Source organism: Pleurodeles waltl, chromosome 7, assembly GCF_031143425.1.
Source record: "Pleurodeles waltl isolate 20211129_DDA chromosome 7, aPleWal1.hap1.20221129, whole genome shotgun sequence".
NCBI lineage: Eukaryota > Metazoa > Chordata > Amphibia > Caudata > Salamandridae > Pleurodeles > Pleurodeles waltl.
In genome coordinates, this window is record NC_090446.1 from 981,775,680 (window position 1) to 981,803,462 (window position 27,783).

The following is a 27,783-nucleotide window of genomic DNA, read 5'->3' on the forward strand; positions in this document are numbered from 1 at the left end:
TTTTCTTATAATATTTTGATTATCTCTTCCCCCCTTAATAAACATACTTATGCTCTTCTACGCTCTCATTATTTATCTTCATCTGTCACTTATTCCTCTTTTCTAAACTCCCCTCTTTGGCATAATCATCTCATAACTATCAATAAAAAACCTTTATTTTGGAAGTCTTGGAGACTTATTTTCCAAAGACACTCTAATTTCGTTCTCGCAATTCCAACATCTATTTAACTGCCCTAACTCCTTCATGCCTAAATATCTCCTGCTTCTTAATAATATCCTTGATATACTATTTTCATTGCCAACTTTTCCTTCTTTGGAGTTGCCTTCTTCTTTGTCTTCCTTTCTTACCCCTTTTCCTAAGGCACCAAATATTTATAAACTTTTTCATTCTCCTATTTTGACAAGATCAAAATCTAAAATTTAATCTCAGTGGGAATTGGATTTGGGTTGTACCTGGACTATTCCTTGCTGGAACAGGATATGGCATAAGTCATATAAAATATCTAGATCAGCTTCTACCACACAATCATTGTTTTTTCTTTATCACAGACTTTATTTTACCCCCTCCACCATAGTTACATTTTCTGTATCCTCGACTTCAAATTGTTGGTCATGTGACACCAAAAAGGGAGATCTCATGCATATCCTCTTCAAATGTCCTCCTACTGTCTCTTTAGGTTTTGCGTCAGCTCACCTCCATTTTTCATCTGCGATCCCAATTATCTCACTCTGCGCTCCTCCTAGGTAGTTTATCTGATGATATTGCATCAGATAGTGATAATTTAAAGCTGTTAGATTTTATGTTAGCGTTAGCCTTTCAGAAAATTACCCTCAATTGGAAAAACTCATCCAATATTTCCTATAAAGTGTGGTGGTAAAATGTTGCCACTATCATAGGCTAGATATTGCGTTTACCTCCTTATGCTGCCCCTCAATTAATAGAGATCTGTATTCGTTACCTTTGACTGCTTATCTTGATGCTGTTGCTTGCAAACCTACTAAGTGTACATTATCTGAAAATTTTAAGCCACCGTAAATGGTTTGCTTTCTCTGTTCTTGATTTACTTTATTTTCAATTTCATTATATGCTTTTAATTATAATTAATGCTTTCTAGTTTTTAATATACATTGTACCTCTCTTCTTTTTAGTGGTATTGTTCCTTTTATTGTTTCCCCTCCCTGCCTTTTTCCATGTTTATCACCCAATACATTTAAAATGTTAAACAGCTTTTTCAGTTCCTTCCACATTTATGTTATCGTTGAGATTGACATTTTGTACTGTTAATATGAGTTTAATATGAATTTGATTTCAATAAAGCTGATTTCCCTTAAAATGAGAACAAATGGTTGATATTTTCCTCTGAGAAAAGTTGTGACCCTAGTAGCTGCCCTATTTGAAAATGGCTTATTCTTACACTTGGAAAGCAAATCTATGAACATGTTCCCTTCCTCTCAGCCTTCACCCAGACTCCATGCCCAGAGTCTTTCCTGCAATCAGGTGGTGTTTCAATGTTAGTCCTTGTCTTCAGTCAATTCAGCTGGGAAAAATTGACCCTTTGCCAGATCTCCACAATGGCTGTCTGCTGATCCCTTTGTCTTCAAGGCCGTACTCTGGCTCCTCCACCACCATAGCTGTCTGCTGCTTGCCCCAGCTCGCCCTCCTTCTGCAGGGCAGGCACTCTGAGGGTCATTCTGACCCTGGCGGGCGGCGGGAGCCGCCCGCATGGCGGGAACCGCCATATGGCCGCTCTGCGGTCAGAAGACTGCGGATGCCATTCTGGCTTTCCCGCTGGGCTGGCGGGCGACCGCCAAAAGAGCGCCCACCGGCCCAGCGGGAAAGGCCCTGCAACAAGGAAGCCGGCTCCGAATGGAGCCGGCGGAGTTGCAGGGGTGCGACGGGTGCAGTTTAACCTGTCGCGATTTTCACTGTCTGCTAAGCAGACAGTGAAAATCTTTATGGGGCCCTGTTAGGGGGCCCCTGCACTGCCCATGCCAGTGGCATGGGCAGTGCAGGCGCCCCCAGGGGCCCCACGGCACCCACGACATGGGTGCCGCCATGGAGATTCAGCCCTTGCAGGGGAAATCCGTCGGGAAACCGCCGGATCCCCTTTTCTGACTGCGGCTTTACCGCCGCGGTCAGAATGGGCTTGGAAGCACCGCCAGCCTGTTGGCGGTGCTTCCGTGGTCCCCGGCCCTGGCGGTCTTGGACCGCCAGGGTCGGAATGACCCCCTCTGTTTCTTCCTCTCTCTACTGATATTTATTAATATGTTTTTTTTTAAGTATACTGCAAATTCATTTTACCTGATCTCTTTAAATAGGGACACCTGGGCACCTGGAGAGTGTTTTTGATACCTCACCCCTGAAACCCTTGGGGTTTTCTGGTGAGTGGTCCAGGACAGGCCAGTTAGTGATAGGGTGAGTGGGTTCCTAGAGTGGGGCTAGGTTAGGTTTAAAGTCAACATAGGATAATTTTGACCTCTTCCCTGGTGAGGCTTTGATCCTGTTGGGTGGGCACAGCTGTCTGCTTTCTCCCACCTGCCCTACCCTTTGGTGAAAGGGTTTGGAGAGGGTCTCCTGTCTTATAGGGATAGGAGATTAGGGTTTTCTATTGAACCAGCTAAATGTTTTCAAAGAAGGTGAAGCTTTTGCAAAGTTGGGGTGGTTCTTTCTAGTCACATTTTTAAAGTACTTCCACAACACCACTATTAGATCGCTTTATTGATGTACTAGGTTGGTGGACTGGGTTTCTAATGCTGCTATAGGACAGGCACTGGCAGGGAAAGCAGTTCCGAGGCACTAGTCCGAAGAAGTTGGGCATTGACAGGTGGATGTTTGCAGCTCAGAAAAGAGGGAAGGAGCAAGTAGTGACATCATGACTGCAAGAATGATGATCAACAACTATGGGTTGGTGTCTGGAATGCAAGAACTGGGAATGATTTAAAAGGACGGGCGGTCTGAAAGAGCTATAGGCTGACCAGATGCCATTGGTGCTTGGTTGGGATTTGGGAAGGTATTGGGGAAAGTGAGTGGGTGGGGGTTAGTTCATTTTTTTATATTAATGAGGTGGGTTTTACAGTGTATATTGTACTTACAGACCTGTCTAAATACAGCAGCGTTTTACTCTCTTATTTGAAGGTCTGTGTTTTCTAAACCAACTCGTTCAATGTGTGATGCTCATAGGTATTTGTATTTTTTAAACTGGGCTACAATGGTGAAAAACATTTAACACTCACAGTTTTTAAAGCAGTTTGTTCTGCAGCATAACTGTTATTTCAACTGACCTGTTTAATAGGCTACCCAGACCTGACAGGGGATGCTTGTTTGTGTGTGTGTGCTTGGTCTCTTCTATGATCGGATCTTTGTATGTATTAGACTGTGGACTGTTCATCCTGAAAAACACTTAGGCGGTCATTCTGACCCTGGCGGTTGAAAACCGCCAGGGCAGAGTGCCGCGGAAGCACCGCCAACAGGCTGGCGGTGCTTCATGGGCAATTCTGACCGCGGCGGTAAAGCCGCGGTCAGAAAAGGGCAACCAGCGGTTTCCCGCCGGTTTACCCCTGCCCCAAAGAATCCTCCATGGCGGTGCTGCTCGCAGCACCGCCATGGGGATTCCGACCCCCTTCCTGCCATCCTGGTCCTGGCGGTAAAAACCGCCAGGAACAGGATGGCGGGAACGGGTGTCGTGGGGCCCCTGGGGGCCCCTGCACTGCCCATGGCAGTGGCATGGGCAGTGCAGGGGCCCCATAACAGGGCCCCATAATGATTTTCAGTGTCTGCCTCGCAGACACTGAAAATCTCGACGGGTGCCACTGCACCGTCGCACACCAGCAACTCCGCCGGCTCCATTCGGAGCCGGCTTCATCGTTGCTGGGGCTTTCCCGCTGGGCGGGCGGGCGGCCTTTTGGCGGTCGCCCGCCCGCCCAGCGGGAAAGTCAGAATGACCGCCGCGGTCATTTGACCGCGGTGCGGTCTTCTGGCGGTCTCCGCCTGGCGGGCGGCGCCTGCCGCCCACCGGGGTCGGAATGACCCCCTTAGTGCCAGTCTGCATGGAAAGTCTGTTCAGCACATAAATTGTGATTATAGTATGCCACATGATACTCCTTCAAGATTTGGGATGGCGACTGTCTTGTCACATTCATGTGAACAGATAAAGTAGACCTTTTCTTAGTTAGGTGAGTTCTCTCGGGGCTGTGTGTTGATAAATACAGTGCAGTAGCTGGGCATGCCTGGAAATCACTATAGGGGATTAGTATCCTGTGGTTCTGGTGTTTTGACTAGTGACTCTATCTTCTACGAACCATCCCCTAGAGCTGAAAATGAGTGTTTAAACTTCTATGAATTCCATGAATTTCAATGTTGCCAGCATTGGAGACGAGTTTCCTCTCCTTTAATGTCATGCATACCATGTGCACTGCAGCATATTGTTATTTCCATCAAACCCCAAATCATGAAATATAGTCAGTATAATATGACGTGTTTACCACAGGTTGAATAATTTTTATAATGCCTTCCAAAAAGTATCTCCTTTTATCGACAGCCCAAAGCAGGGCCTCTTGTAGGGGAACAGCCTTACCTAAGTAATGAATGTTTTAATATAGCTAGAGTTTCTAGCTAGGTCTAACTGGTGATATAATTTGTTCACATTGAGCTTCAAGAGCATTGTGTCCCTATTTAAGCGAGTAATCATATAATTGATATGATTACCTCGGAACTGATAAAATGCTTTGCAGGGTTAGCATTCCCTCAATTTGTCACTATCTATCTTTAGATTCACCATTATAAAAAGAAACCCATGGTGTTGGATTCCTTGACTATCATTTATAGACGCAACAGCCCATGCAGTTATTCTTTGACAACAGGTAGGGTAAGCACTTGGGGAACTGCATTTACGATTTAAGACCAGCAATTTCAGGCCTCCATGCTATCTATACAAAACCCTACCTTCATCGAAAATTGATCAATAGTGATCACAGAAGGCAGGCAGGCAAATGGTACAGGGAGTCTGTTGTGTTTACTTTGGCTTCTCCGTAGTTCTTCAGTCCGTTGTTACACACTCCTCTACTTTTGGGAGAGTTTTGCTTCTGCTGTGCTCTCCCTGTCATGACTTACTCTTAACTGAAGCTGCTTGACCAGTTCCTGTTCGTCAGTGCCTGCAGGAAGTGGGAATGGCAGTGTCCATTTCGTCACTGACCTTCAGGGTCCCAATGTCCTTTTACCTGACAGGCACTGCTCTACAGCCTACATTCATGGCAGACAATGTTAACAGCTTTGGGAATCGATAGGATAATATTTCTTTAAACCCCTTCTACATCAGCAAATGTTTACATCAAGCGAGGACAGGCAGACTTAGGGATTCAAGCGTTCAATAATGGCATGTCTCACTTAGTTAATCTCTCCTTAACGTTTATATGCTTCTGGGAGCTGTATTTCAGCCTATCCGATGTAAGAGATGGTTCTGGCTCCAGTCCAGGCTTTTACTTATGTACCATTCTTCTCCGACTTTGTGCCTTTTACGAATAGCAAATCTGAAGAGGTACACAGTCCTAGTGCCCCTTTATTGTGTTTCTTTGCTCCCCCGCCACCCTGATGCTGACATAGTGTAAATGTTCTATGTGCATAGGGAGGCTTGCCCTGTTGCTGCAAGTCACGTAGCTGGGTGCCTTTACTATTGTGTTCTATGTTCTTACTGCTTTCCATGCTATGTCGGCCTTGCATATGTAGGGTACCTTACTGCTGTGCTTTCAGTACCTTGACTTGCCTTAGTGTTGTCCATGCTTTACCAGTTCTGGATTGCGTATATAGCTTACATTGCTAATTGTGACATATTTGTGTGTGAGGGAAGCTTGCACTGTTGCTGTTGTGGTTTGTTCCCCTCCTGCCAGGCAGCATGTTTTAATTCTGTCTGCATAAAGATGATGCTCTGCTACTAGGTGTGCTGTGCCTGTTCTCTGTGTGAGGAAGCTTGTCTGTTATTTAAATGTCCTGCTGCCATGCTTTAGATGGACTGGGTTCATGAAGAAGCTTGCATCGCTGCGGGTTTTACTGCAAGAATTCTGTGTGTTGAACTGCTGTTGTTTGTATCATACTTATGGACTGTGTGTGTGCATTAAGCTTGCATGCCCGCTGCTCATACTGCGCCGGTTGTGAGCATTTGGGAGAGCTTGCTCTGGTGATGTCCATGTTCTGTCTATGGTTGGGAAGCTACTACTGGTGACATACCTGTTATGTGCAAGATGGAAACGTACAGCCTTTCCGAACTCACATGACCTCCTTGGGGGGGACCCCACCTCTCACCCCCGCACCCCGCCTTTATTGCCCGGTGGTGTTCCGGGGGAGGGTTTTTTGGGGGGCTACCTATTGGTCCATTTAAATAACACTGCCGATCGGCGCCCGGGTTAGTCGCGGGCCCCTAAGCAGTCCAGCTGCGCGTGCTTTCCTGTTGTCTGCGCGCGTGCGTGTGTGTGTGTGGGAGGACGGGGGGCGAGGGTGTTGCTGCCATACTGCACCACCTCTGAGTACATAAGAGACTTAAACTGATGCTAATTTGTGTGGAAGGATTTTTTTTCATGCTGCTGGGCGTATTATACATTTATCGTGTGCGCGTGTGCGTGTATGAGGGCAGCTGTCACGCGCCATGTATACGTATGTTCGTGTATAAACGGAAGCATGCACTGCTAGAGCCTGCTGGTAAATCTAGCAGATTCCTCGAAGATTAGGGAAGTTTGGGCTGTCTGGTCACAGCTTGAAGCCGGGCTTCTGTGGAGGAGGTGTGGGCCCAGCTTAACAGGATGAAGCAGTCAATGGACTCCAACTTTAAATTAAGGGGCTAGGATATCATTGAGTATTCTAGAAGTGGCTCGACCTGGTGGGGAGCTGGAGTGGCTCGTTATGAACATTGGGAGATGTCCTTCCCCCCAGTCTCTTGGAAATACCGGTAGTGGCAGAAACGATCTACTGAGGCAGAGGTAGGGAAGAGTGGGTAATGTCAGACAAGATTGCCACAGAAAGAACATGTTAAATGTTTATTGGAATAAAGATAAGGTGCACATTTTTTAATCAATCGCTGCTCGAAGGCACCTGTTTGTGGTCTGGTGAGACAACACCGAAAACAAATGGCTTCAAGAAACAGGTTGTTGTCAAAGCAATTGTTTTGTGTACTTCTGCTTGTAATGCAAAACCTACGCCATTCACAAACTCACTCCAAGTTTATAATTAAAAGAACGGCCCGTCTTTAACTTAACAACTATGGCATTCACAAACTCACGCCACGTTTATAATGAAAAGAACGACCCGTCTCTAACTTACCCTTGTATGCCTTTCTTTGGAGGTTTGCTCTTAAATTGCCTTGTCTGTCTTTGTTTGAATTTGGGGGGTCCTTTCCTGGGGGTGGCGGGGCCTCCCGTCACTCTAGTGGCCGACTTGATCTCCGATTTGGCAGGCTCCAAATTTATGGTGCCACCTTTGAGGTTCTTTTCAGCCATTTTCTTGCGTAGTCGATCTGCCCGTCTCCAGATGTGGTCTTTTGTCTTTAGAGGCGCTCCCTGGCCGCCTTAAGGCTTCGCCACCTGAAGAGAATGCATACACACATTTTTAATTATACAGACAGGGCGAAGTAAGATAAATAGGGAAAAAAGACAAATGATAAAGAAATGACAAAGGAAAAAAATGGAAAAAATAAAGGAGTAAGGTAAAATTGATGTAGTGAAGAGAGTGTTTCCATGTTTTACGCTTGCTTTGTTGTCAAACTAATTGGTAAAGCAATTCTGAAAATGGTTAACCACAATATAGGATTCACATGGGCGTAGTTTGGTCAGTAAAATTGGGGGAGGGGGGATGGTTGGGGCTTCAGATTAACCAAGAATCACACAGCACATAATGTTGAAATACAATATACGACAAGCATGGGGCACATAAGGGGCTTAGGGGCAGGCTAAAGAGAGATGAATGCAGATTGGTAGGGGCACTAAGTGAGAGAAATCACATTATTTTGTGAAATAACCAGCATTTTTGAAGTATTCCCAAACAGGATGAGGGAGAGTGTGTTTTTGTATGTGTGTGTAAAATTCCTGGTGAAATCCGACAGACACCTCACCATACCCGACTAATAGCCCCTGTGCCCAACTATTTATCAAGAGATACATTTGTCCCCTCCCTGGAGCTACACCACTGATGGGCTGGACTATTTGAAAATTCTAAGATTTCTCAAAAGGCGGGTGCCCCTGAACCTCTGGAGATGAGTAGGTCACACACCAAGCATTGAACCAGTGTCACTGAAGGGCGTTTAGGCTGGGCAGAGTCACCTACATGGCAGGCCTTTCAGAAACACTGTTTAAAATTATCTCCGTTTCCCTGGAGGGCAGCCTGCCTCAGATTGTGTCAGACGCAGAAAGTGCACCATTTTCTCGTCCTTTATCCCTCTCGCTCTCTGCTCACCTCCTGTCCCTCCCCAGACGTATGCAAAGGGTCCATAAGCTCTGCTGACCTTGGCATTAATACGGATTTGAGGCCGATTCCGCTGTAAGCCTATTAGTTAGAGGACACCTAGAGCCTGTGCAGGTGAATGGGCCCCGGGGCTTCTCAGTTACATATCAATTACATTAAAAACCTGCAGCCACCTGCCTGCGACACATATAGCACCTAAACTACTGGTAGAGGGCACCTATGGCAAAACCTGATGCCCGCCTAGCAGGTCGATACCGCCTTAGCAGGGTTAGACCCAGACCGCAGTGGCTGCTCAGTATTGTAGGGCACTGGTTAGGAGTTTTTGGGACACCCCTCAATCCAAATAGATTATATTGGAATACCGTCCTCGCACAAGTGATGTAGTTGCATAGTTAGGTAACCAATAGATTGACATGGGTATAAGTTATATGTAGTTAATTCATTAGGTAATAGTGATTTATTTAGTACGGGGGAAAACCCATCTGTGTTTGTCTTTTTCATTGTTAATATTTAAAGGAGGGGTTGACTGGGAACCTTCTTTGGTGGGTTGCACTCTACCCTCCACTTGCGCTCTCCTCTTGTGTGGCTGGCTCTCAGTGGTATGTGTGAAATGCTGATACCCTTGTGATCAGGAACGTTAAACATATAAGCTAATGAGGAACCTGGTAGTTCAGAACGAATCACTGCCCCTATTTTAATTGGTGTCCAAGCTGTTCTGTATTTTGTACTTCATGCCCCCCCCCCTCCCTACCAAACAGGGAATTAAATAAGCCGAACCATAAAGGCTAAATAGGCATTATGGGCAAGTCCTATGAGCTGTTGTGGAAATGCTAAGTGTCCACCTATCTAAAAGCCAGTGTTAATCCAATCTCTATTGTAAGGTGCACTCATGAAAACTGGAAGTCTGAACCGATACCACAGTGACTCTTGTTGTCCCACCATTAAAGTCAGTAGGGGTTTGAAGAAAGAATTGAAAAGGACATATTTAGAAAATGACAATAGGGGAATACCAAATCATAGCAGATACCTGCTACTGCTTCTTCAGCCTAAATCCAAATCCGTGAGGGTCTATGGTCCAGGCAATAGAGCCATACCTGGTTTGTGTATGTAACAGCAGCATTAGAAAGGCCCTATAATCGAAAGTATACAATCCACTGTGCACCTATTGCTGATGAGGATAAATGCAGTCGCAAAGTAGGCAGGGTCAGACTGGCCTATGGAGTAATCAGTGCACGAAGGGCTGGTTTGAGAGTTCACTGTGGAGGCGAGTGTTTTGGTTGTTTGTGGGCTTCTTTTTGTAGGCATGCTGGACGGGTTTCTTTTTTTTAAACACTTTTATCTATTGGCATTTTAAGTAGTACAGACAACAGTTAATATTGCGTCTGCATATTATACTGTAGTTTTCCAATAGTAGGTAAGTTATTTTCTATGCACTAGTGTCTTAGTTTTCTAATGGTAATATATTCGTCAACTAACATCGTCGTTTATAAGGGGTATACGTGTATGCTACTCACATTGTGGGTCAGTGGTAACATTTCCTCTACCGGGTCAGGGGTTTTGGAGCCTTCTCAGGATAGCCTTATGCCTCATCATGGTAAGTGTCTTAACTTTACTCAACATACTAACCTATTAAACTAGTAATTTTGCCCTTTATGTGCGCAGTCCCAAGGTCGTGCGTGTTCATTTTCAGAGATCCGTTGGGGATGTCGTGCATCAATGTCTCCTGTAATGGCAGGGTCTGGGTGGGTCATAAAGTAGTAGGGCTGAGTGTTTAGCTATCATTCTATTGGTAACAGGGTCACCTCACATTATTTCATTCATGCTAGCATTATCGTCAGTGATCGCCCTTCAACGTTTTCTTGAGAGGACCCCACCACAGAATTCCTCGAGTGCAGGGCATACCCAAGTCGTGGCTAAAGCCAGCATCTGGTAGCAAGTAGCGGGGGCATCCCCCATGGACACCACCATAAATGAGTCAGAGCCTGGGGGGGTTGAGGTAAGTCCTGTGTCTGCAGTTATATTGTATGTACTTGAGACACAAGTTACGGGAGACCTTGTGTGCATATGCTAGTACCTTACCCCACTCAGCATCTGATAGTTCCCTACCTAGGTCTGTTGTGCACCGGTTTTTAAGAATATTCAAACACCTCTCCATCATTCCATTTGGTGCCATATACAACCACGTGATCAAGTGAGCACCCCCTCTATTATCAGTCTAGTTTGTAAAACTGTATGTGTATGTGGTTCTACATCTGTGTCCCCCCAAAGTTCCCTCAGGACCCTTGTGAGTGCCTTGTGTGTGAGAAATTTGCTCAGGAGAAGCCCACTGCGGTCCATCAGGTCGCCAGAAGGGATTAGTACACCTTGCTAGAAACAGTCTCCTAGTGATAGTATTCCCGCATCCGACCAACGTCTCATGTGACCTGCTGGAAAACATGAGTACGGGTTGCCATGGGGAAGTTTCACCAAGGGGGTCGCAGATGCGTAGGGGGTCATGGTATTTGTTCTCATGAGTGCTCTACGCCAATTAGGAAGGACCACTGACAGTAAAATACCCAATTTGGAAATATGCAGGTTTGGCCTAATTATCTTGGCTAGCAGCATCCCCTGACTGTGCTCAACATCATCCAAGCTAATCTCCATCAGGCCTATTCCACGGAGCCACCTCGCAGGCCATTGAAGCTGAGCCGCCAAAAAGTCCCCGCTCACTGGGAGGGAGGCGAAGGGTAGCCAGGACAACTCTCTGACGACCACCATTCCCCAACAGGTCCAGAAGGAGTACATCCAGCAAACGTAACCATGACACTACGATCAACACCAGGAGATTAAAGAAGAAGTAGAGAAGCCTCGCAAGCATGCCAAGCATGACCATTTTTTAAAGGGAGATGTGCGCCATGGTGGGAAGCTTGAGGGGGCACCTGAAAGAGACACTAGTTCACAGCGAATTACATGCTTTCCCCGGTTACCTCTCTCTGAGGTCTTGTATGTTGTGGAATATCTGGACACCGAGATATTGAAATGCGCAAGGTGCCCAGGTCACATGAGTGGGGCAGGTGGTGGGGTGGCAGATGGCCTCAACCAATGGGAACACACATGTCTTTCTTCCCATCTTGTAAGTAGATGAGGTGATCAGCTGCATATAGGGAAATGATGTGGGTTGTCTCTCTCCACACTATGCCCCAATCCTGGCCCTCAACACAGAATCGCTGCGCTAGGGGCTCAATGGGTATAGCAATCAGCAGTGGTGGCAGCATGCGCCCGATCCAGGACCCTCTGTGTATCTCATAGGCTTCTGAGATAGTGCGCCACATCTTGAATCTTGCCATAGGGTGTGTGTAGAGCAGTCTGACCCACCTTGCCCAGGCAGCACCCAACCCTATATGCAGCACAGTAGTCTCCAAGAAGTCCCAGCGCACTGGATGAAAGGCCTTTTCTAGGTCTACCAAATACAATTATTGCTGCAGGGTCTGTCGTGTAGCAGTGAGTAGAGTCTACGAAGGTTATGTGAGGTGCTGCGAGTGGGTATAAACCCATTCTTATAACTATGTATCAGAGCCTACATATGGGGCAGCATTCTAGTGGCCAACAGTTTGCTAAGCAAGTTAAAGTCAGTGTTTAACATGGAGAGTGCACAGATGTCGGAGACTGTCACATAGTTCCCTGTAGTTTTGGGATATGGGGAAGTGGGACCACCATGGCCTTCGTGGTGGTGGCTGGCAGGACACCCCCTCATAAGCCTCAGCATACATCTCAATCAGCTTTGGCTCCAGGTCTCACAGGAACAATTTGTAGACCTCCGGTGGGAGTCTGTCTGTTCCTGGGGTCTTAACTGTTGCCAGGGTTTTAATAGCAGACTTGACATCCATGTCAGTCACTGCTGTCCTGAGGGGCTACGGCTCTGCCTCAGGGAGAGCTCACAGTGGTTTGTGGGTACTCTGTACAATCTGGGCTCCCCCAGTTCATGAGAATCCAGCCAGGAGCATCCACTGGTCATGCAGCTTCTATCCTCTGCAGCAGGGACTTTGTTCTTTTGCCCCACCCACATCCTGAAGGGGCCTGACAGCCTTCAGTCTGTTGTCGGCAGCAGGGGGATGTGCGGACTCCCCCCAAGCATCTCTGAGAATTCGCTCTGGAGAGTGCCACAGAAGGAACCTCCGATTTCTCCCAGATCTCTCCCCTGGCCACCCCTGACCTCTCTGTTGTTTGGCGCATTACAGGCATGCTCTGGGCTTAACCTCACCTTGGGTGACTGTGCCACACCGTAGCACCAGTCCGAGTCCTCCCCTGTATTTCCGTACTCCCCTGTAAGCAGCAGCAGGAAACAACGCACCCTTCTCTGTACTCACTGCTACGCAGCACTCATGGGCTTTCGTTCTATCAGGGTCCCGCTGCCATTTCTAGTGACAGGCTCCAATTGTTGCCTGGGCCACCTTTTCACCCAGGGCACCGGGAGTTACTGCAGCCCTCCATCCTTGTCTCCATATGTCTTGTTGCCAACTGATGCGGAGCAATTGTGGCAGGATGGATGTTGGGCCGATTCAGAGCCCTGGGATTATGGGGCTGCCATTTTAGCCAGCTAGCTCTGCCCCCTATCCTGGGCCGGTTTCTACTGTTGATTTAATAAACATTGCCTGCTTCAAGCTCAAATCCATGCAGCCTTTTATATCTTGCAAAAAAGCTAACAAAACATGTCTGTACAAGTTCAAATCTGCCCTAATATGCAAACATGGACCTCAATTTCAGCTATCTAATTCACTAATGGGAGCTGAGAGAAACTGGGTTGGTGGTTCAAAAGGGGTGAAACCCTGCTCAAGCAACAGCCACAAACCTTCTTGGGGTGAACCACGAAAAGTCACTAAATTAATTTATGCTTAACCCTCTGGTAGCGTGGCACATAAGCAGTCAGGTTTAACTTAGAGGCAATGTATGTGTATTTATGCAGCACCCAAACAGCAACAAAGTGAAAAGCCAACACAAGTAAAATCCCACACTAATTTAGAAAAATAGAGTAACATTTAATAAGTAAATTGACCCAAAAATGACAACAATCCAGTCAGTAGAGCTGGAGAAACGCAATTTTAAAGGATCTAGGTAAGTCTAGTGCCTAATGGCACAAAGCACCTCTCAAGATTACCTGGTCGCACAGGACCGGATGATAGTCACAAGTTCCGGCCGACTGTAATGGAGCTTGGCTAGATACAAAGACCAGGGAGTCCAGCTAAAAAAAATTACCTTCTCAAAGTCACCGTGAAGAGTCTGGTTCGTGGTTGAGGAGGCCGAGAGGAGCAGGGACAGCATCACTGATGGCTGTTGCTGTAGTGGGGAGATGTCTTTGGGCGTCACAGGTGGTCGTTGCTGGAGGTTCGCATTTGCAGTCCCTGCGAGCTGTTGATGCTGTGGCATGAAGTACAGATCTTGTGTTGCCAGTTGTTACTGGCATTTGCTGTGGCGCAGAGTCAAGTCTACGTATTGGCAGTCATTGTGGGCAGAAAGATCTCAGTGCAAACAGGCCTGTTCACAGTTGAAAAGAGCCCAAAACTTTAGGATTTCTCATTCTTCTTCAGAGGAGTGCTCTCTGATGTGCTCCAAAGGCCAAGGACCTGCGGAGGCACCTCTTGGGGGTCAGGGACTCACTATTGTAGAGGCCAGCAGGGCTGAGGCAGGTTCAGGCAGGTCCAGTTGCCGCTGGTCAGCTAGGTAGCTGCAGGGAGGCCTCTAGAGCTTGTTATGTTCCTAGAGCTCTGAACAGGAGGTCAGTCAGCTGACCCTCGAAGTCACTTCAGGTAGCCTGGGATGAAGGAAGGAGGTTTAGTATTCCTTTTCAGGCAGTAGGGCAGTCCTTCTTCTGTAGTATCCGCAGGTCCCAGAGTGTACTAAATAATTGGTCTGAGGGTCCAGTATTTATATCTGGTGCCAGTTTTGAAGTGGGAGAAGCTTCTAGACTCCCCCCCTATATCAGGTTCTGGAATATCCTTCCTCCCTGCCATAGTTGCTGTCTAGAGTAATAAAAGACTATTGTGAAGTTCTTTCTGTGTGCTAGGCTGCTCCTTTTAAGTGCAAGTGTGGTATTTGACAGCTCCGTCACTCCAATCAGGTCAGGATAGCTCAACCCACCAACATCCACTCCCCCTTTGTAATACTGTCTGGGAAGAATACACAAAGGCAAACTGCCAACTACACCCAGTCATTTGACCCAGCGTACATGCTTCAGGCCCCAAATGGTGAGGGCAAGAAAATGGCAACTTTCTAAACGTGGCATGCTCAGAAATGTGACTTAAAATCTGACTTTATTTTTAAAGCGGGTTTTAAATTACAATTCCTTTGGAACCAAACATGAAATTTCTACCTGTTCTCAAACAAAAGTTATCATTCATTATATGTAGTAAGGTAACCCAACGTTATCTTATGGGAGAGATAGGCCTTGCAGCAGTGCAAAACAAATTTAAGAGCTTTTTACTACCAGGACATGTAAAACTTAAAAGTACATGTCCAGCATTTTAAAAACAATAATCCCTGCCCTATGGGCTATTTAGGGCCTACATTAGGGGCGACTTACATGTATAAAAAGGAAGGTTTAGTCTTGGCAAAAAGTTTATTTTTCCAGGTCGAAATGGCAATTTAAAATTGGACACAGACTGCAATGGCAGACCGGAGACATTTTTTAAAAGGCTATTGAAGTGGATTGCACAATCAGTACTGCAGGCCCACTAGTGGCATTTAATTTACAGGCCCGGGGTACATGTACCACCACTTTACTAAGGACCTATAAGTAAATTAAATGTGCCAATTAGGTGCGTGCCAATTTTACCATGCTTAGAAGAGAGAACATAATGACTTTATTAATGGTTAGAAGTGGTAAAGTGCGCAGAGTCCTTAAAGCCAACAAAAAAAATAGGTTACAAAAACAGGAGGGATGAAGTAAAAATGTTAGGGGTGACCCTGCAGAGAGGACCAAGTCCAACAGGGACTTCTATTACTTTGGTGTCTGGGCCTATTTCCTGTCCCTACGTTCTGTGTCAGTCCAACCCTGAAGTGAAGCATGTCTTGAGAGTTTTGAAGTTGAAGGAGTGATGTAGAGTAGGGTAGGCCATCCCTGCTGAACTGATCACTGGGAACCATCACTGCTGAACTAAGTTGTAAAAAAAAGGGAAGAAAGATGTTACTGTAAGAGTGATGACTAGAAAGATATTACTGTAAGCGTGATCACTGACAGTAAAAAGTATTTATCTAACACGTTCAATGGTTTGCTGATGATATATGCTCTTAACTGTTTCCTTGATAGCTGAAAAATGCAACACAGCTTTATACTGAAAAACAGCAGGCTGGCCTAGAGTTAATGAAGAAGAAATTGTTCCAAAGCGAGTAGGACATCTGCTAGTCAGCTCCTGAGATTAAGTATCCACAGCCTTAAAAGAATACCTAAAAAGGGAGAATAGGTGTCTGACTGTACTAAAATAGCTTCATTGGAGAGCCATATTCACAGTGTTTGAACGGATAATTCTAGCTATATTCAAACTAAAGCAATGTCATTGAGATCCACCAATGAAATGCTCATTCTTCAAAGCATTCTGTTAGATTATCTCAAAGATGGTAATTGATAAATATATCTAAGGAAGGCAATGATCCTTACAATTTTTGATTCAATGATTAATACAGAAAATGTCCCTAAGGAAGGATGCATTTTTCAGTCTCCGATTTTTGGACTACCTTTGTAGATGTCATGTTTGCTGGTTAAAGCTTGATTATTTCACCACAGGCTGGCTAGCACACCCATAAACTTTTTATTATTAATGAATGATGTGTTGCTGCTAGGGCATACTATACTGGACCTTCAGTGATAAATTGACTACCTACCTCGGAATGTTTTCAACAAAAAAAGAATATTCTAGAGAAACAAAAGAAGAGTGCATCGTGTAATTAAAAAAGTAAACTAGGATCAGAAGAGTTGTCTGCCCTACATTTGCATCTTGAGAACCAGTCCTGTAAACCGAAGACAGCTAGAAATGATTTGCTGTATTAAAATTGTAGCTATTCAGATAAGCCCAGCAGAGCTCATCCATTTCACTCATCCTCTTCCGTGGGTAAATTTGCCCTCTTGTAATAACCATTGAAGTCACGGTCATCTCATACCAGATCTACCCAAATAACAAACACATTGACGAGATTATAGACAGCCTCAAACTTCACCCATCAGCTCCGTTTTGCCTTTTTATGGATATTTTGGGGTCAAGTAGTACTTTAGGCATACTACCGAATGTTCTCATACAATGCCCCCTTCATGTGAGCTATAAGCAAATTGAACTTTTTGTGAGTTTCTGAGGGAGCCGAAGACAAAGGGGCAAGAAGCAACAAGGTGCAGCATGTGCCACACTAATTGAAAGATTGCGTACAAAAGAAGATCCCCGCAAGATTATGGGAGGACATAGGAGAATGCTCGCTCTGCCAGGTGCGGTGCCACATTTTCACCATGTCAAGATGAATCAACAATGTATGCCCATGTCTGTGACGCCAAAACAAACAACACTGAAGTAAGTGGAATTCTACTCCTGTGATTCCCCAAGAGTAGTGGTCTCAATACTGACTATACATATACACTTTGCTATTTCCTTATCTATTAAAGACAGTTTATCAATCAATGAACTACCAAGTCGCAAGTGATCAATGCACTTCCTTGTTGTGAAAATCTTTCATTGAAATATATCCTTCTTCTCTTTTATAGTGAATCATCACTAACAATGGAGACTGGTACGGTAATTATTTTGCCTGTTAAGATCCCACTTTCATCAAGTTCAACCTTATAAGCTGTTCATGGTGTGGCTTCCCGTTTAGTGCCGTGACACTTTGGCCTTGAAGAAGACCTCTCAGATGTGTGTCCATAATCCTTGAGGTCAAAACACTTTGACACATACTTGTTGAGGAGTACCGTCAAGTTGATTTAAGATGAGAAGCAGTATTAAATGGGTCAATTAACTTTTCTTGATAATCTGCTATCACTAGGAACTACATTGACTGTTTTTCAGAACTACAAACGAGATAACCTGTCAAGAAAACTGTACATTTTATTCAGGATAACGTCATGCAGCAACTAGTGTGTTGTCATTGGATATTACTAAGATTTCACCAAGTTTGCTCATTGAAAGAGCGCTTATATATGTCATTTATTAATGTTAGTTTATTGTTATTATTGAATCAATGTAAATTTACCATATACACAAATGTGCTAATAAAAATAATTCTATTGGTAAATAACCAGCTTCAATACATTGAATATAGTCTGTGTAGGAAACCGGGCTTCTTTGCAGATACCCCCTCCCCCACCCCAATGTTGCCCCCTTTTAGAACTGCTAGATGCTGGTTTTCGACTCTCAAAGTGCAATGAGGCCTGCTAACCAGACCTCAGTGCCAGTGCTCCTTCCTTAAAAACTAGGTATGTCTAATTGTGTACAATCAGAACAGGACTTTAGCACCCCTGTAAGTCCCTAGTAGATGGTACCTTGTGTACCTAGGGCATGGCTACTAAAGAGGGTCCCTGAGGGCTGCAGCATATGTTGTGCCACCCTAAGGGACCCACACCTAAATTGCACACATCCTGCCAACTCAGATTGGGTGTCAATGTGCAAGCCTTGAGTGAAAACACAGCATGGCACACACCTTGTGTGCAATGCCAAAGTTACTGCATGCATTATATGTAAGTTGATGACGCAGAAAAAGAAGGTCCGACATATATTCATACATATCGAGTAATCAAAATATAATGAAGTGTGATTTTAGTAAAGAAAATAATGTACGAGGGAAAATTGTGCCCTCGGGGTAGTTCGCCATCATTGTAAACGAGCTTTATTAATCATGAAGTATTGAAAATGTAGTAATCCGTCATAATTGCAAACGTATGCTATGATTTCTTGTTTGAAAACTGTTTTGCTTAGCTTAAATTTAGTACAGGCTTTGGCCTAGTTGCCTGGTTTCAAATTCTAACTGCGTGGTTTTTCCTTGAACTAATGAAACATATATTCTTGCTTGAAGTTGTATTTTTCCAGTAGAACTGACCGATACACTTATCTCCAAGGTTTCGTACTAGGCCGGTTTCATCCCCTTTGATACAAGGTCAGTCTCTGCAGGTGCGGACAATGAAGGTACAGATAGTAAAATAATTGGCAAACCATGTTACAATTTGTGTTCCAAGGCTCCAAGGACAGTGTATGCATAAATGAGCGCTAGTAAAAGACAATTTTCATTGGACAATTTGAAGCCAACCTATGAACCCTCCAATGGAAGACCCTGCAGAATTTGGAATGTTTCTTACTTAAACCCACCGGACAAAGAGAAGTCAGCCATTTTCCTCGATGCCAGTTGAAGCCTGATGCCAGACTCCATTTTGGACGACACCCTGATGCCCTTTTCTCTATCTGAGAGAAAGAGACTTTAAGAATTCTCACCCTAGAGACTTTAACTTTGATTTGCCCCCGTCTTGCCCATGCAGTAACTTTGCCCCATTCTCCTTGCCGCTGCAAGGAAGCTTGCCCTTAACTTTGCCCCTTTGAAACTTGCCCCATGCTGATCAACCGGTACCTGAAGGACGAAGACTTTTCTGGAATGCTGATTGTATTTGGTAAATATGAAAGGATAAATGTATTATGCATTGTGTTTTTCCTTTTAGGTACCAACTGCTATTTTGATAGGGTCCTAGCTAGAAGTTTTCCAAATTTGTGTTGACTAAATTCGTTTTGCATGAAGCCCCACATGCCGATGCTAATTAGAGGTTAGTCGAGGTATTCATTCAATGTACCATGCTAAATTGAAATCTTGTTACGCTGACCAATGTATGAAATTAGTCAAATACAGTTAGTCATATTAGTGATTTGCATTGCGATAACTGAGTGTATCATCATCCAGATTTTGCGTAGATTGCGTTTCTTCCGACGTTATGGACAGCTAGTAATGTTCATATACATATATCATTTGGTTTTGAGACATATATACATCGTGTTAGCTTTGTTAATATAGGGAAATAAATTCACTAACTTTTAATAAACTGGTGTGGTTATTCATGACTGAAAGGTCATGGTGCGCCGAAATACCAACTGTTATTGATTTCTGATGTGTTATATTGATCTATTAATTGAGTGTTGATTACCAATTACAATAGTTATTGATTATTGATCTGAGTGACTAGACTATTTTAGGATGAGGAGAGCCCGACTCGGTTAAAAGATTCACCGACCTCCAACGTGTCCAGGTACAGGTAATTTATAAGGGCTGGACGCGTTATCAGTAGATGGTAGCAGAGGATGGTTTAGCTCTTTGGGACCCCATCCGAACAATAGACAGAGTCAAGTTAGAATTTTCTTTGATAAAACAAGTTGGAGAGATGATGATGCCCTAAGTCCCCAATGACTTTCCCGGAATCTCGGAGCTTGCGAATGAGGAACATGGAGGTATGAGAATGGTCTCAGCGTTTCTAGTGACGGTATGAGTGAAGTTAGGGTTTTGCGCTTGCACAGCTTATCGCCGCAGATTAATTGAGAAGTTTGTGAGGATTTTAGGGGGGTTAAAAGATATTAGAGGAGTGTTACTCCAAAGGTGTGAGAGTAGGGAACTCGTCGAACTTCACGTGTGTGTAGCGCTTTGAGCAGAAAAATTGTCCACGTGGTTGTTGATGTTGAGACGGGCCCTACGAGGTCAAGAGACTCCGGAGTATGTTGAAAAGTGTATGTGACACTTGTTTGATGTTGTGATCTGGTCAGGTTTAATAGGTTGATCGGGCGTGGTCAACAAGTCGGTATGAATGTTGCGGAGTGAAAGAAAACTTCGACTTTGAGATTTGACGAATTCTAAAGTGCACTAGAATAGTTCATTGATCAGTTGAGAGTAAAGTTTGCGGGTCAAATTTTGCTTGCGAAAGTGGGAAACCGAGAAAGATGGAATAACTGCCAAGGCTAGTGAAAAATCCCTAAGGTTTCTGAAGCGATTGTATTACGTTTCCTGTAGTAAACCGACAGATCTGTTTTATTCTTTTGGTTAAGTGCTCGCGTTATATTGCAGAAATTAGTTTATGAGTGAAGCCGAATGAAAAGAGGACAAGCCGCGGGACTTTGTCAGCCGCAGTGTGTGAGTGTGACGTCACTAGGAGCCGCGCTGGGATAGGTCGGTTGGTGAGAAGGGTCGCGCACGGATTGGACGCAGTCCGTGAAGCGCAATTGGAAGGGGAAAGGCAAGCGAAGAATATTCCAGGAATTAAAGCCGCTTATTGATTACATATTTTAGAAAAACAAAAGACGGAAAGATGAAATTTTTCAAAGCATTTAAGAGTGCCATGAGGGGAGATGTTTATATTAAAGCAAATGTAGGAGAAGAAACACCGCCTGAGGGTACACCAGCTTACATTGTCATTGAAGAAAAGGGTGTAGCGCCATGTCTATGGTTGAAACAATGGTGCAAATTAACAGAGAAACATGGAAGTGTAGCGTTCCCTATCCACGGGTCGTTTAATCTAAGAGTTTTAGAAAATCTGAGATTTGCGCTATACGACATGAAAGTACCTCCAAGATCAGCACAGTTTGAGGCACTAGCAATTTGGGAGCTAATAGCTAGAAACCAACAACAAAAGAAATTTGAGACAAGAATAAGAAAAGTAGAAAAGACACTGGCGGATGCTAGATGGGACAGCACACAAAAGGTTTGGAGATCAGACGTATTGCAGGGGATTAAATTGTTTCCAGCGATTACTGATGAAGGGGAGACGGAAGGAAGGAAAGCCACCTATAAGACAAACAGGAGTCAGTCCAGAGAGAGAGAGAACAATAGAAACTCGAAAAGGGGAGACGAGTCAGATGATGAAGAGTTCATTATACAATTGCTGAATGATCGCCCACCACCATATGTGGAAAGCGAAAAAGGCTCAAGCATTAGTACTGCCCCTCCAGAACCAATACAGGGTAATGTAACACCAAATTTGAGAATATCTCAGAGGCCGAGCAGCTCCGACATGCCTTTCTCACCACAAATACCACAGATTCAGAGAGTATACCCAGACGTGCCTACATTGAAACCTGCTGATAACTATCAGCCACAGGTTCAAAGGCACTGCTGTGATGAGCATAACATGGGAAAGACTTCTGATTCAGTGGTGCAGGGAGGACAAAACTATCAGAGACCGACATTGATTCAAGCTGAATCAACACAGTTCTCGATGCCCCAAAAGCAGACACAAGAAGTGCGAGTAATAGAAAGCCAGTTAGGTATGCCAGCAATGATGAACCACAATGTGGGGATTAACATGCCACAGAATTCGGGGAACAGACAGAATCCAGACGCAATATCTCTACCTATCACTGTAGGTCCACCAGTACCACTGTACATACAGGCAAATTCAAGCACAAGCGACCAAGGGTTAATGATACAGAATGGGACAGGGAGAAGATGCATAGAAACCACTCCAGAGACAACTCCGATAGCGGCACTGCCAAATGGATCTGGGTCCTTGTCGGAATTTAGTCCAATTCCAATTTGTGCTCCGTCAACCGTGGTAAGGTTACATCCACCACTATTAGTACCGTTAACCTCACAGACTGAAACATTACAGAAACCGTCAGTGGCAGTTGATGTAACTGCTACACTGATGGGACTGAACGCGCAACAGTTAACACAATGGTTCAACAGCCTGAACTCCCCACAGAGTGCATCCAGCGGGAAGGGAGAAGAATACCTGAATAAAATAAGGTTGGGTATGGAGGCAGATGAACTGGTTGAGGGAACAATGGGTTTGAACAGATTAGAATCATACACAGAGAAAGAACTAAGATACATGTGCCCTAGGATTACAAGAGAAGTAAGCAGCATACATAAGAAATTACAAGAAATTGCACACAGAAACGAGATCGATATAAGTAAGACTAAACACCTGAGCAGAAGTTACAGGTTAGACTTTGAGACAAAAGATTTTGAACACATGAGATCCGCAGGGATGAAAACACACCTTAAAGAGATACTGCAGAGTGCACAGGTCTGGAAATGTTTAGATAAGTGGGAAAGCAAGTGGGTTAAGAAAAGGGATAAAAAGAAAGAAAATACTCTAGAACGGAACGAGAAAAAACAACAGAATGACGATCTGATAACTATGTTACCAATGAGAGAGACAGCAGGGGGAAAACTTGTACATGTACCGTGGCACAGGTGCGATATTCAATCCTTTACGGATGACTTTCCCAAATTGAGAGAGAAGCCGATTGAGTGGTATCAACAAACAGATAGATTTGTGAAACTCGCGAAGTGTCTCTGGGAAGACCTGAATACTTTATTTGAAATTGTGGTTCCGGCAGATTTGTGGGAAGATTGTAAAAGGGCTGTAGGTTGGCCGACGAGTGAACCAGAGAGAGATAGGGACACAGGTGCGCCATCACCCACGGTAATGAGCTTGTACCACAAGGTGATCGAGCACTTGAAAACCAAGGTTTCGTCGAAAAATGTGGATTGGCAGAGGATTGACAGAACAGCCCAAGAGGTTAAAGAATCTATACACGCGTATTATGAGAGGTTGTTGAAAGCGTTTAAAAATTACAGTGGCACGGAAACGATTGAGCCAAAGGACATGCTCCATTTTGTGTTCAGGTTTGTGGAAGGGCTGAGACCCGAAATTAGCCAGATGATTAAGTCACACTTGATTTGTTGGCAGTCAAAGTCGATCGATGAAGTGTTGAATTATGCGAAATACTGCAGTGATGAGATTGAGACCAAACAGAAAAGATTGAAAGAAAAGGTAATGGTGATGCAGCTCAGAGCAGCTCAGACAGGTTTACAAGGTTTGCAAGGTTTTCAACAACAGATGCCGCAGCAGCAGCAGCAGGGAAATGCTATGTTTCAGCCGCAGATGAGAGGCAGAGGCCGAGGAGGTTTTGTGAATAATGGTCCTGATTTGAATACCGTTATGATTCCAAATGGTATACAGGCAATGAAGAAGGTGATGCCATGTCACACGTGCAGAATTGTCGGGCATTGGAAACGGGAGTTCCCAATGATGGTGCAGGAAGGTGTAGGTCAGCAAAACAATGATGTCAATGCATTCCAGACTATGAGAGGACCGAAACTGAGAGGTCCAAACCCAAATTTCCAAAACAATATGAACCAGCTGCAGGGTTTACAACCCATGCAACCGCAACAGGTGCAAATGCCCCGTGTGCAAATGACACAATTGCAGCCAATGCAACAGAAGTTTCCTATGGTACCTAATCAGCAAATGCAAATACCCTTAGCACCAATGAATCAGCAGCAATCAATGCTTCCTCAACAGGTCACGGGTCAGGAAATGAGTCAAAATGACACAGTACACCAATTCCCACTACACAGCGAGAATGGAATAAACGATGTATGGGAGAGTGGAAGTTCAGATGAGGAGGGAAATTGTGTGCTTGCAGCATCTTTGGAAGTTGATCAAAAGGGTCCGTATGTGGAGGGAAGAGTTATGGGTCATCGCGTTTCATTCTTGGTTGACACAGGAGCTACACGTTCCACTGTTAGGAGCATTGAAGTGCCAAATTTGCCACTTTCAGGGAAAACAGTTCAAGTAGTGGGAGTAGCAAACAGGTACCTGACGAACCCAATCACAGATCCAGTACAAGTCAGAATTGGTAACTATCAAGGGACACATAATTTTGTGGTATGTGACTCAAGCCCGTTATCACTGTTAGGGAGAGACCTATTGTGCAAATTGGGATGTTCGATTATGTGTTCGAACGATGGAATTAGAATTCAGACGAGCAGTGATGGGGAAGAAGAGGACAGTGTAGAAGGGGATGAGATGGAGACTGTCGATGAAGAGTATCCCCTGATTACCCTTTATCCGATGATCACCGAAGCAGATATTCCTGCTGAGTTACAGGAAACAGTCGGGAAAGAAGTGTGGGATATGACAGGAAAAGAGGTGGGATTGGTGAAAGGAGTGGAACCAGTGAAAGTGACTGTAAAACCCAATGTAACCTTTCCCCAGACCCCACAATACCATATGGTACAAGACACCCTCATGAAAGTCGCCCAACTCATTGATGAGTTTGTAAAACAGGGAGTACTGAAAGAAATGTTAAGCAGTCCATGTAATTCGCCAATTATGGGACTAATAAAGCCAAGTGGAAAGGTCCGAATTGTGCAGGACTTGAGGAAAATAAATGACATAATAATAAAATGTTGCCCTGTAGTACCAAACCCAGCTGTGATAATGTTTCAAGTCCCTTGTGATGCTGAGTGGTTCTCAGTCATCGACTTGTCACAAGCATTCTTTTCGGTGCCTCTTCATGAGGACAGCCAATTTCTCTTTTGTTTCAAATTCCTAGACAGAGTTTACAGTTGGTGTCGAATTCCTCAAGGGTTTTCGGAGTCACCGTCAATTTTCAATCAGATTCTAAAGAAAGATTTGGAAGCGTTAGAATTGCCATTCGAGTCAACCCTAGTACAGTACATTGATGACTTACTGATTGCATCCAAGACAGAAAGTGACTGCACAGCCGACACCATTGCCCTATTGAACCATTTGGGAAGGAATGGACACAAGGTGTCTCCTTCGAAATTACAATTCTGCCAGAAGAAAGTGAAATATTTGGGTCACCAAATAGAAAAAGGGTCACGAAGAATTATGAAGGAAAGGATAACGAGTGTACTCCAAATGAGTCCTCAAAGACGAGGAGGGAGGTGAGGAAGTTCTTGGGAATGGTGAGCTACTGTCGCCAATGGATTCCCAACTTCTCAACTCTAGCAAAACCTTTACTGAAACTGACCCAGAAGGATGCATTGGATGAAATTGAGCTGAAAGGAGATGAGATGGATGCTTTTATTGAATTGAAAGAATGCATGTGCAGGGCTCCAGCTTTAGGTATGCCTGATTACACAAAGCCTTTCACATTGTTTTGTCATGAACGTGATGCATGTTCCTTGTCTGTCTTGACCCAAGCCCATGGTGGCGTAAACAGACCAGTAGCATATTTTTCAGCTACTTTGGATCCAGTCGCAGCAGCACTGCCAGGGTGTTTGCACGCCGTAGCAGCAGTTGGTATCAGCCTCACTCAGAGTGAAGGAATAGTGATGGGACACCCTTTAACAGTCATGGTCCCTCACTCAGTCGAGATACTTTTGACACGTTCCCGAACACAGCACATGACTGGTGCTAGACTCACAAGGTATGAAACAATAATTCTGGGATCACCTAACGTGCAGCTGAAACGGTGCACTACGTTGAATCCAGCAACCTTGTTTCCCAGTGAAAATGTTGAAATTGAGAACGCTGAAGACATCGAGCACGACTGTCTTCAAGTGACTGAATTTTGCACCAAACCAAGACCTAATATCAAAGATACCCGATTGGAAGAAAATGATCAAATTATTTTTGTTGATGGTTCATGTTTAAGAGATGCACTGGGTATATTGAAAGCAGGGTACGCTGTATGTACAGTAACAGGTGTTTTGGAAGCATCTTGGCTTCAAGGAGTTTACTCTGCACAGGTAGCAGAATTGGTAGCCCTTACTAGAGCTTGCCAACTCTCTGCATTAATGAAAGTTACCATTTACACTGACAGCCAGTACGGGTTTGGAATAGTGCATGATTTCGGACAAATGTGGTCACAGAGAGGCTTCATGACCTCTTCGGGATCACCAGTGAAAAATGGTGAAAGAATAAGAGAATTGTTACATGCCATCCAATTACCAGGAGAAGTAGCAGTGGTAAAATGCAGTGCACACTCGAAGGGACAAGACTATGTTTCTCTGGGAAATGGATATGCGGATCAAGTCGCAAGGTTTTGCGCATTGAACTGTATATTGCTTAGGGATGAATGGAATTTGATAAGTGAACCAGAACTCGAACCAAGTGAGATATTTGCTCTAAAAGTGGTAGATACGATGGACGAATTGAAATCTTTACAGAATGATGTCAGTGAGGATGAGAACCTTTCGTGGACCAAATCACAATGTGTAAAGAGACTAGATGAATTATGGGTTTCAAGTGAAGGGAAATTCGTTCTTCCAAACAACCTTTTGACACAGATAGCCAGATTTGACCATGGACAAGCTCATCTTGGGAGGGATGCCATGATTAGATTGTTTAAAACTGATTGGTTTAACCCCAAATTCCGTCAAGTTGCTGAAGCAGTTTGCCACCGTTGCGTCATTTGCCAACAGATGAACGCAGGGAAGGGAACTGTAGTAAATTTGAGCCACATTGGAAGAGCAGGGGGTCCATTCAGCAGGATGCAAATGGACTTCATTGAGATGCCTGTGCATGGAGGCTTGAAGTATGTGTTGGTGGTTGTGTGGATTTTTAGTCACTGGATTGAAGCATACCCTACACGCAGAAATGACAGTCTCACAGTTGCAAAACTACTCTTGAGAGAGTTAATACCACGTTTTGGATTCCCGATCTCTTTAGAATCAGATAGGGTAAGTCACTTCAAAAATGAAGTAATAAAATTGCTTTGTGCAGCACTGAACATTGAGCAAAAGCTGCATTGTAGCTACCACCCTGAAGCATCAGGTCTAGTGGAGCAAATGAATGGCACATTGAAATCAAGAATGGCGAAAATATGCGCATCAACAAACTTGAAATGGCCTGACGCATTGCCTTTGGTACTAATGTCAATGAGAAACACCCCTGACAGAAAGACTGGACTGTCCCCACACGAGATTCTCATGGGCAGAGCTATGAGACTTCCAGCAGTTCCTGCAAATGCGCTTTTGAATATTACAGATGATATGGTGTTAGACTACTGCAAAGGTCTAGCTGATGTGGTTCGCTCTTTCTCTCACCAGGTGGAGGCAACCACCTTGCCACCGATCCAAGGTCCAGGACATGCCCTGAAAGCAGGTGACTGGGTCATGATAAAGAAGCACGTGAGGAAGTTGTGTTTGGAACCCCGTTGGAAAGGACCTTTTCAAGTGATTTTGACGACTACCACCGCTGTGAAGTGTGCGGGAGTTCCCAACTGGATTCACGCCAGTCACACAAAGAGGGTATTATGTCCCACAGATGAGGAAGTTGAAGCGCTGAAGTTACCAGTACCTGATAAAGTGCCAAGCGCTGAGACAGAGCGAAAAAGAACTAGAGGAGGGAGAAATATTCTCTGAGGACGAAGCAACTGATTCACTTGGGGAAGACCAAGGAGGAGCCTCAGAAAGCGACGAAGTAGCTGAAGGTAACAAAGAGCCCGAAGCAGCTGAAAGTGACAAAGAGCCTGAAGAAAGTAACGGTGACAAAGGGCTCGAAACAGGTGAAGAAGCAGGAGAGCCTGATCAGAGGAGGGCTTTCCCAGAAGCTACAGAAAAAGAAAAGGAAAACCTGATTGACTCCCCAGAAGGAGGGGACA

The 27,783-nt window shown here is 44.6% G+C and overlaps 1 protein-coding gene across 4 annotated transcripts in view; it reads right to left on the bottom strand.

Annotated features, from left to right (window-relative positions):
- PDE6G (phosphodiesterase 6G) overlaps positions 1-27,783 on the bottom strand; it is a 209,350-nt gene that overhangs the window by 73,776 nt on the left and 107,791 nt on the right. For 3 of the 4 annotated variants that reach the window (XM_069199783.1, XM_069199782.1, XM_069199784.1), the window contains one exon: positions 7,307-7,566. In XM_069199783.1, coding sequence (XP_069055884.1) covers positions 7,307-7,482 — 176 coding nt within the window. In that variant the 5' untranslated portion in view covers positions 7,483-7,566. Of the gene's footprint in view, positions 1-7,306; positions 7,567-8,305; positions 8,414-27,783 lie in introns of those variants that run through there. The other variant, XM_069199785.1, reaches the window with a different exon arrangement.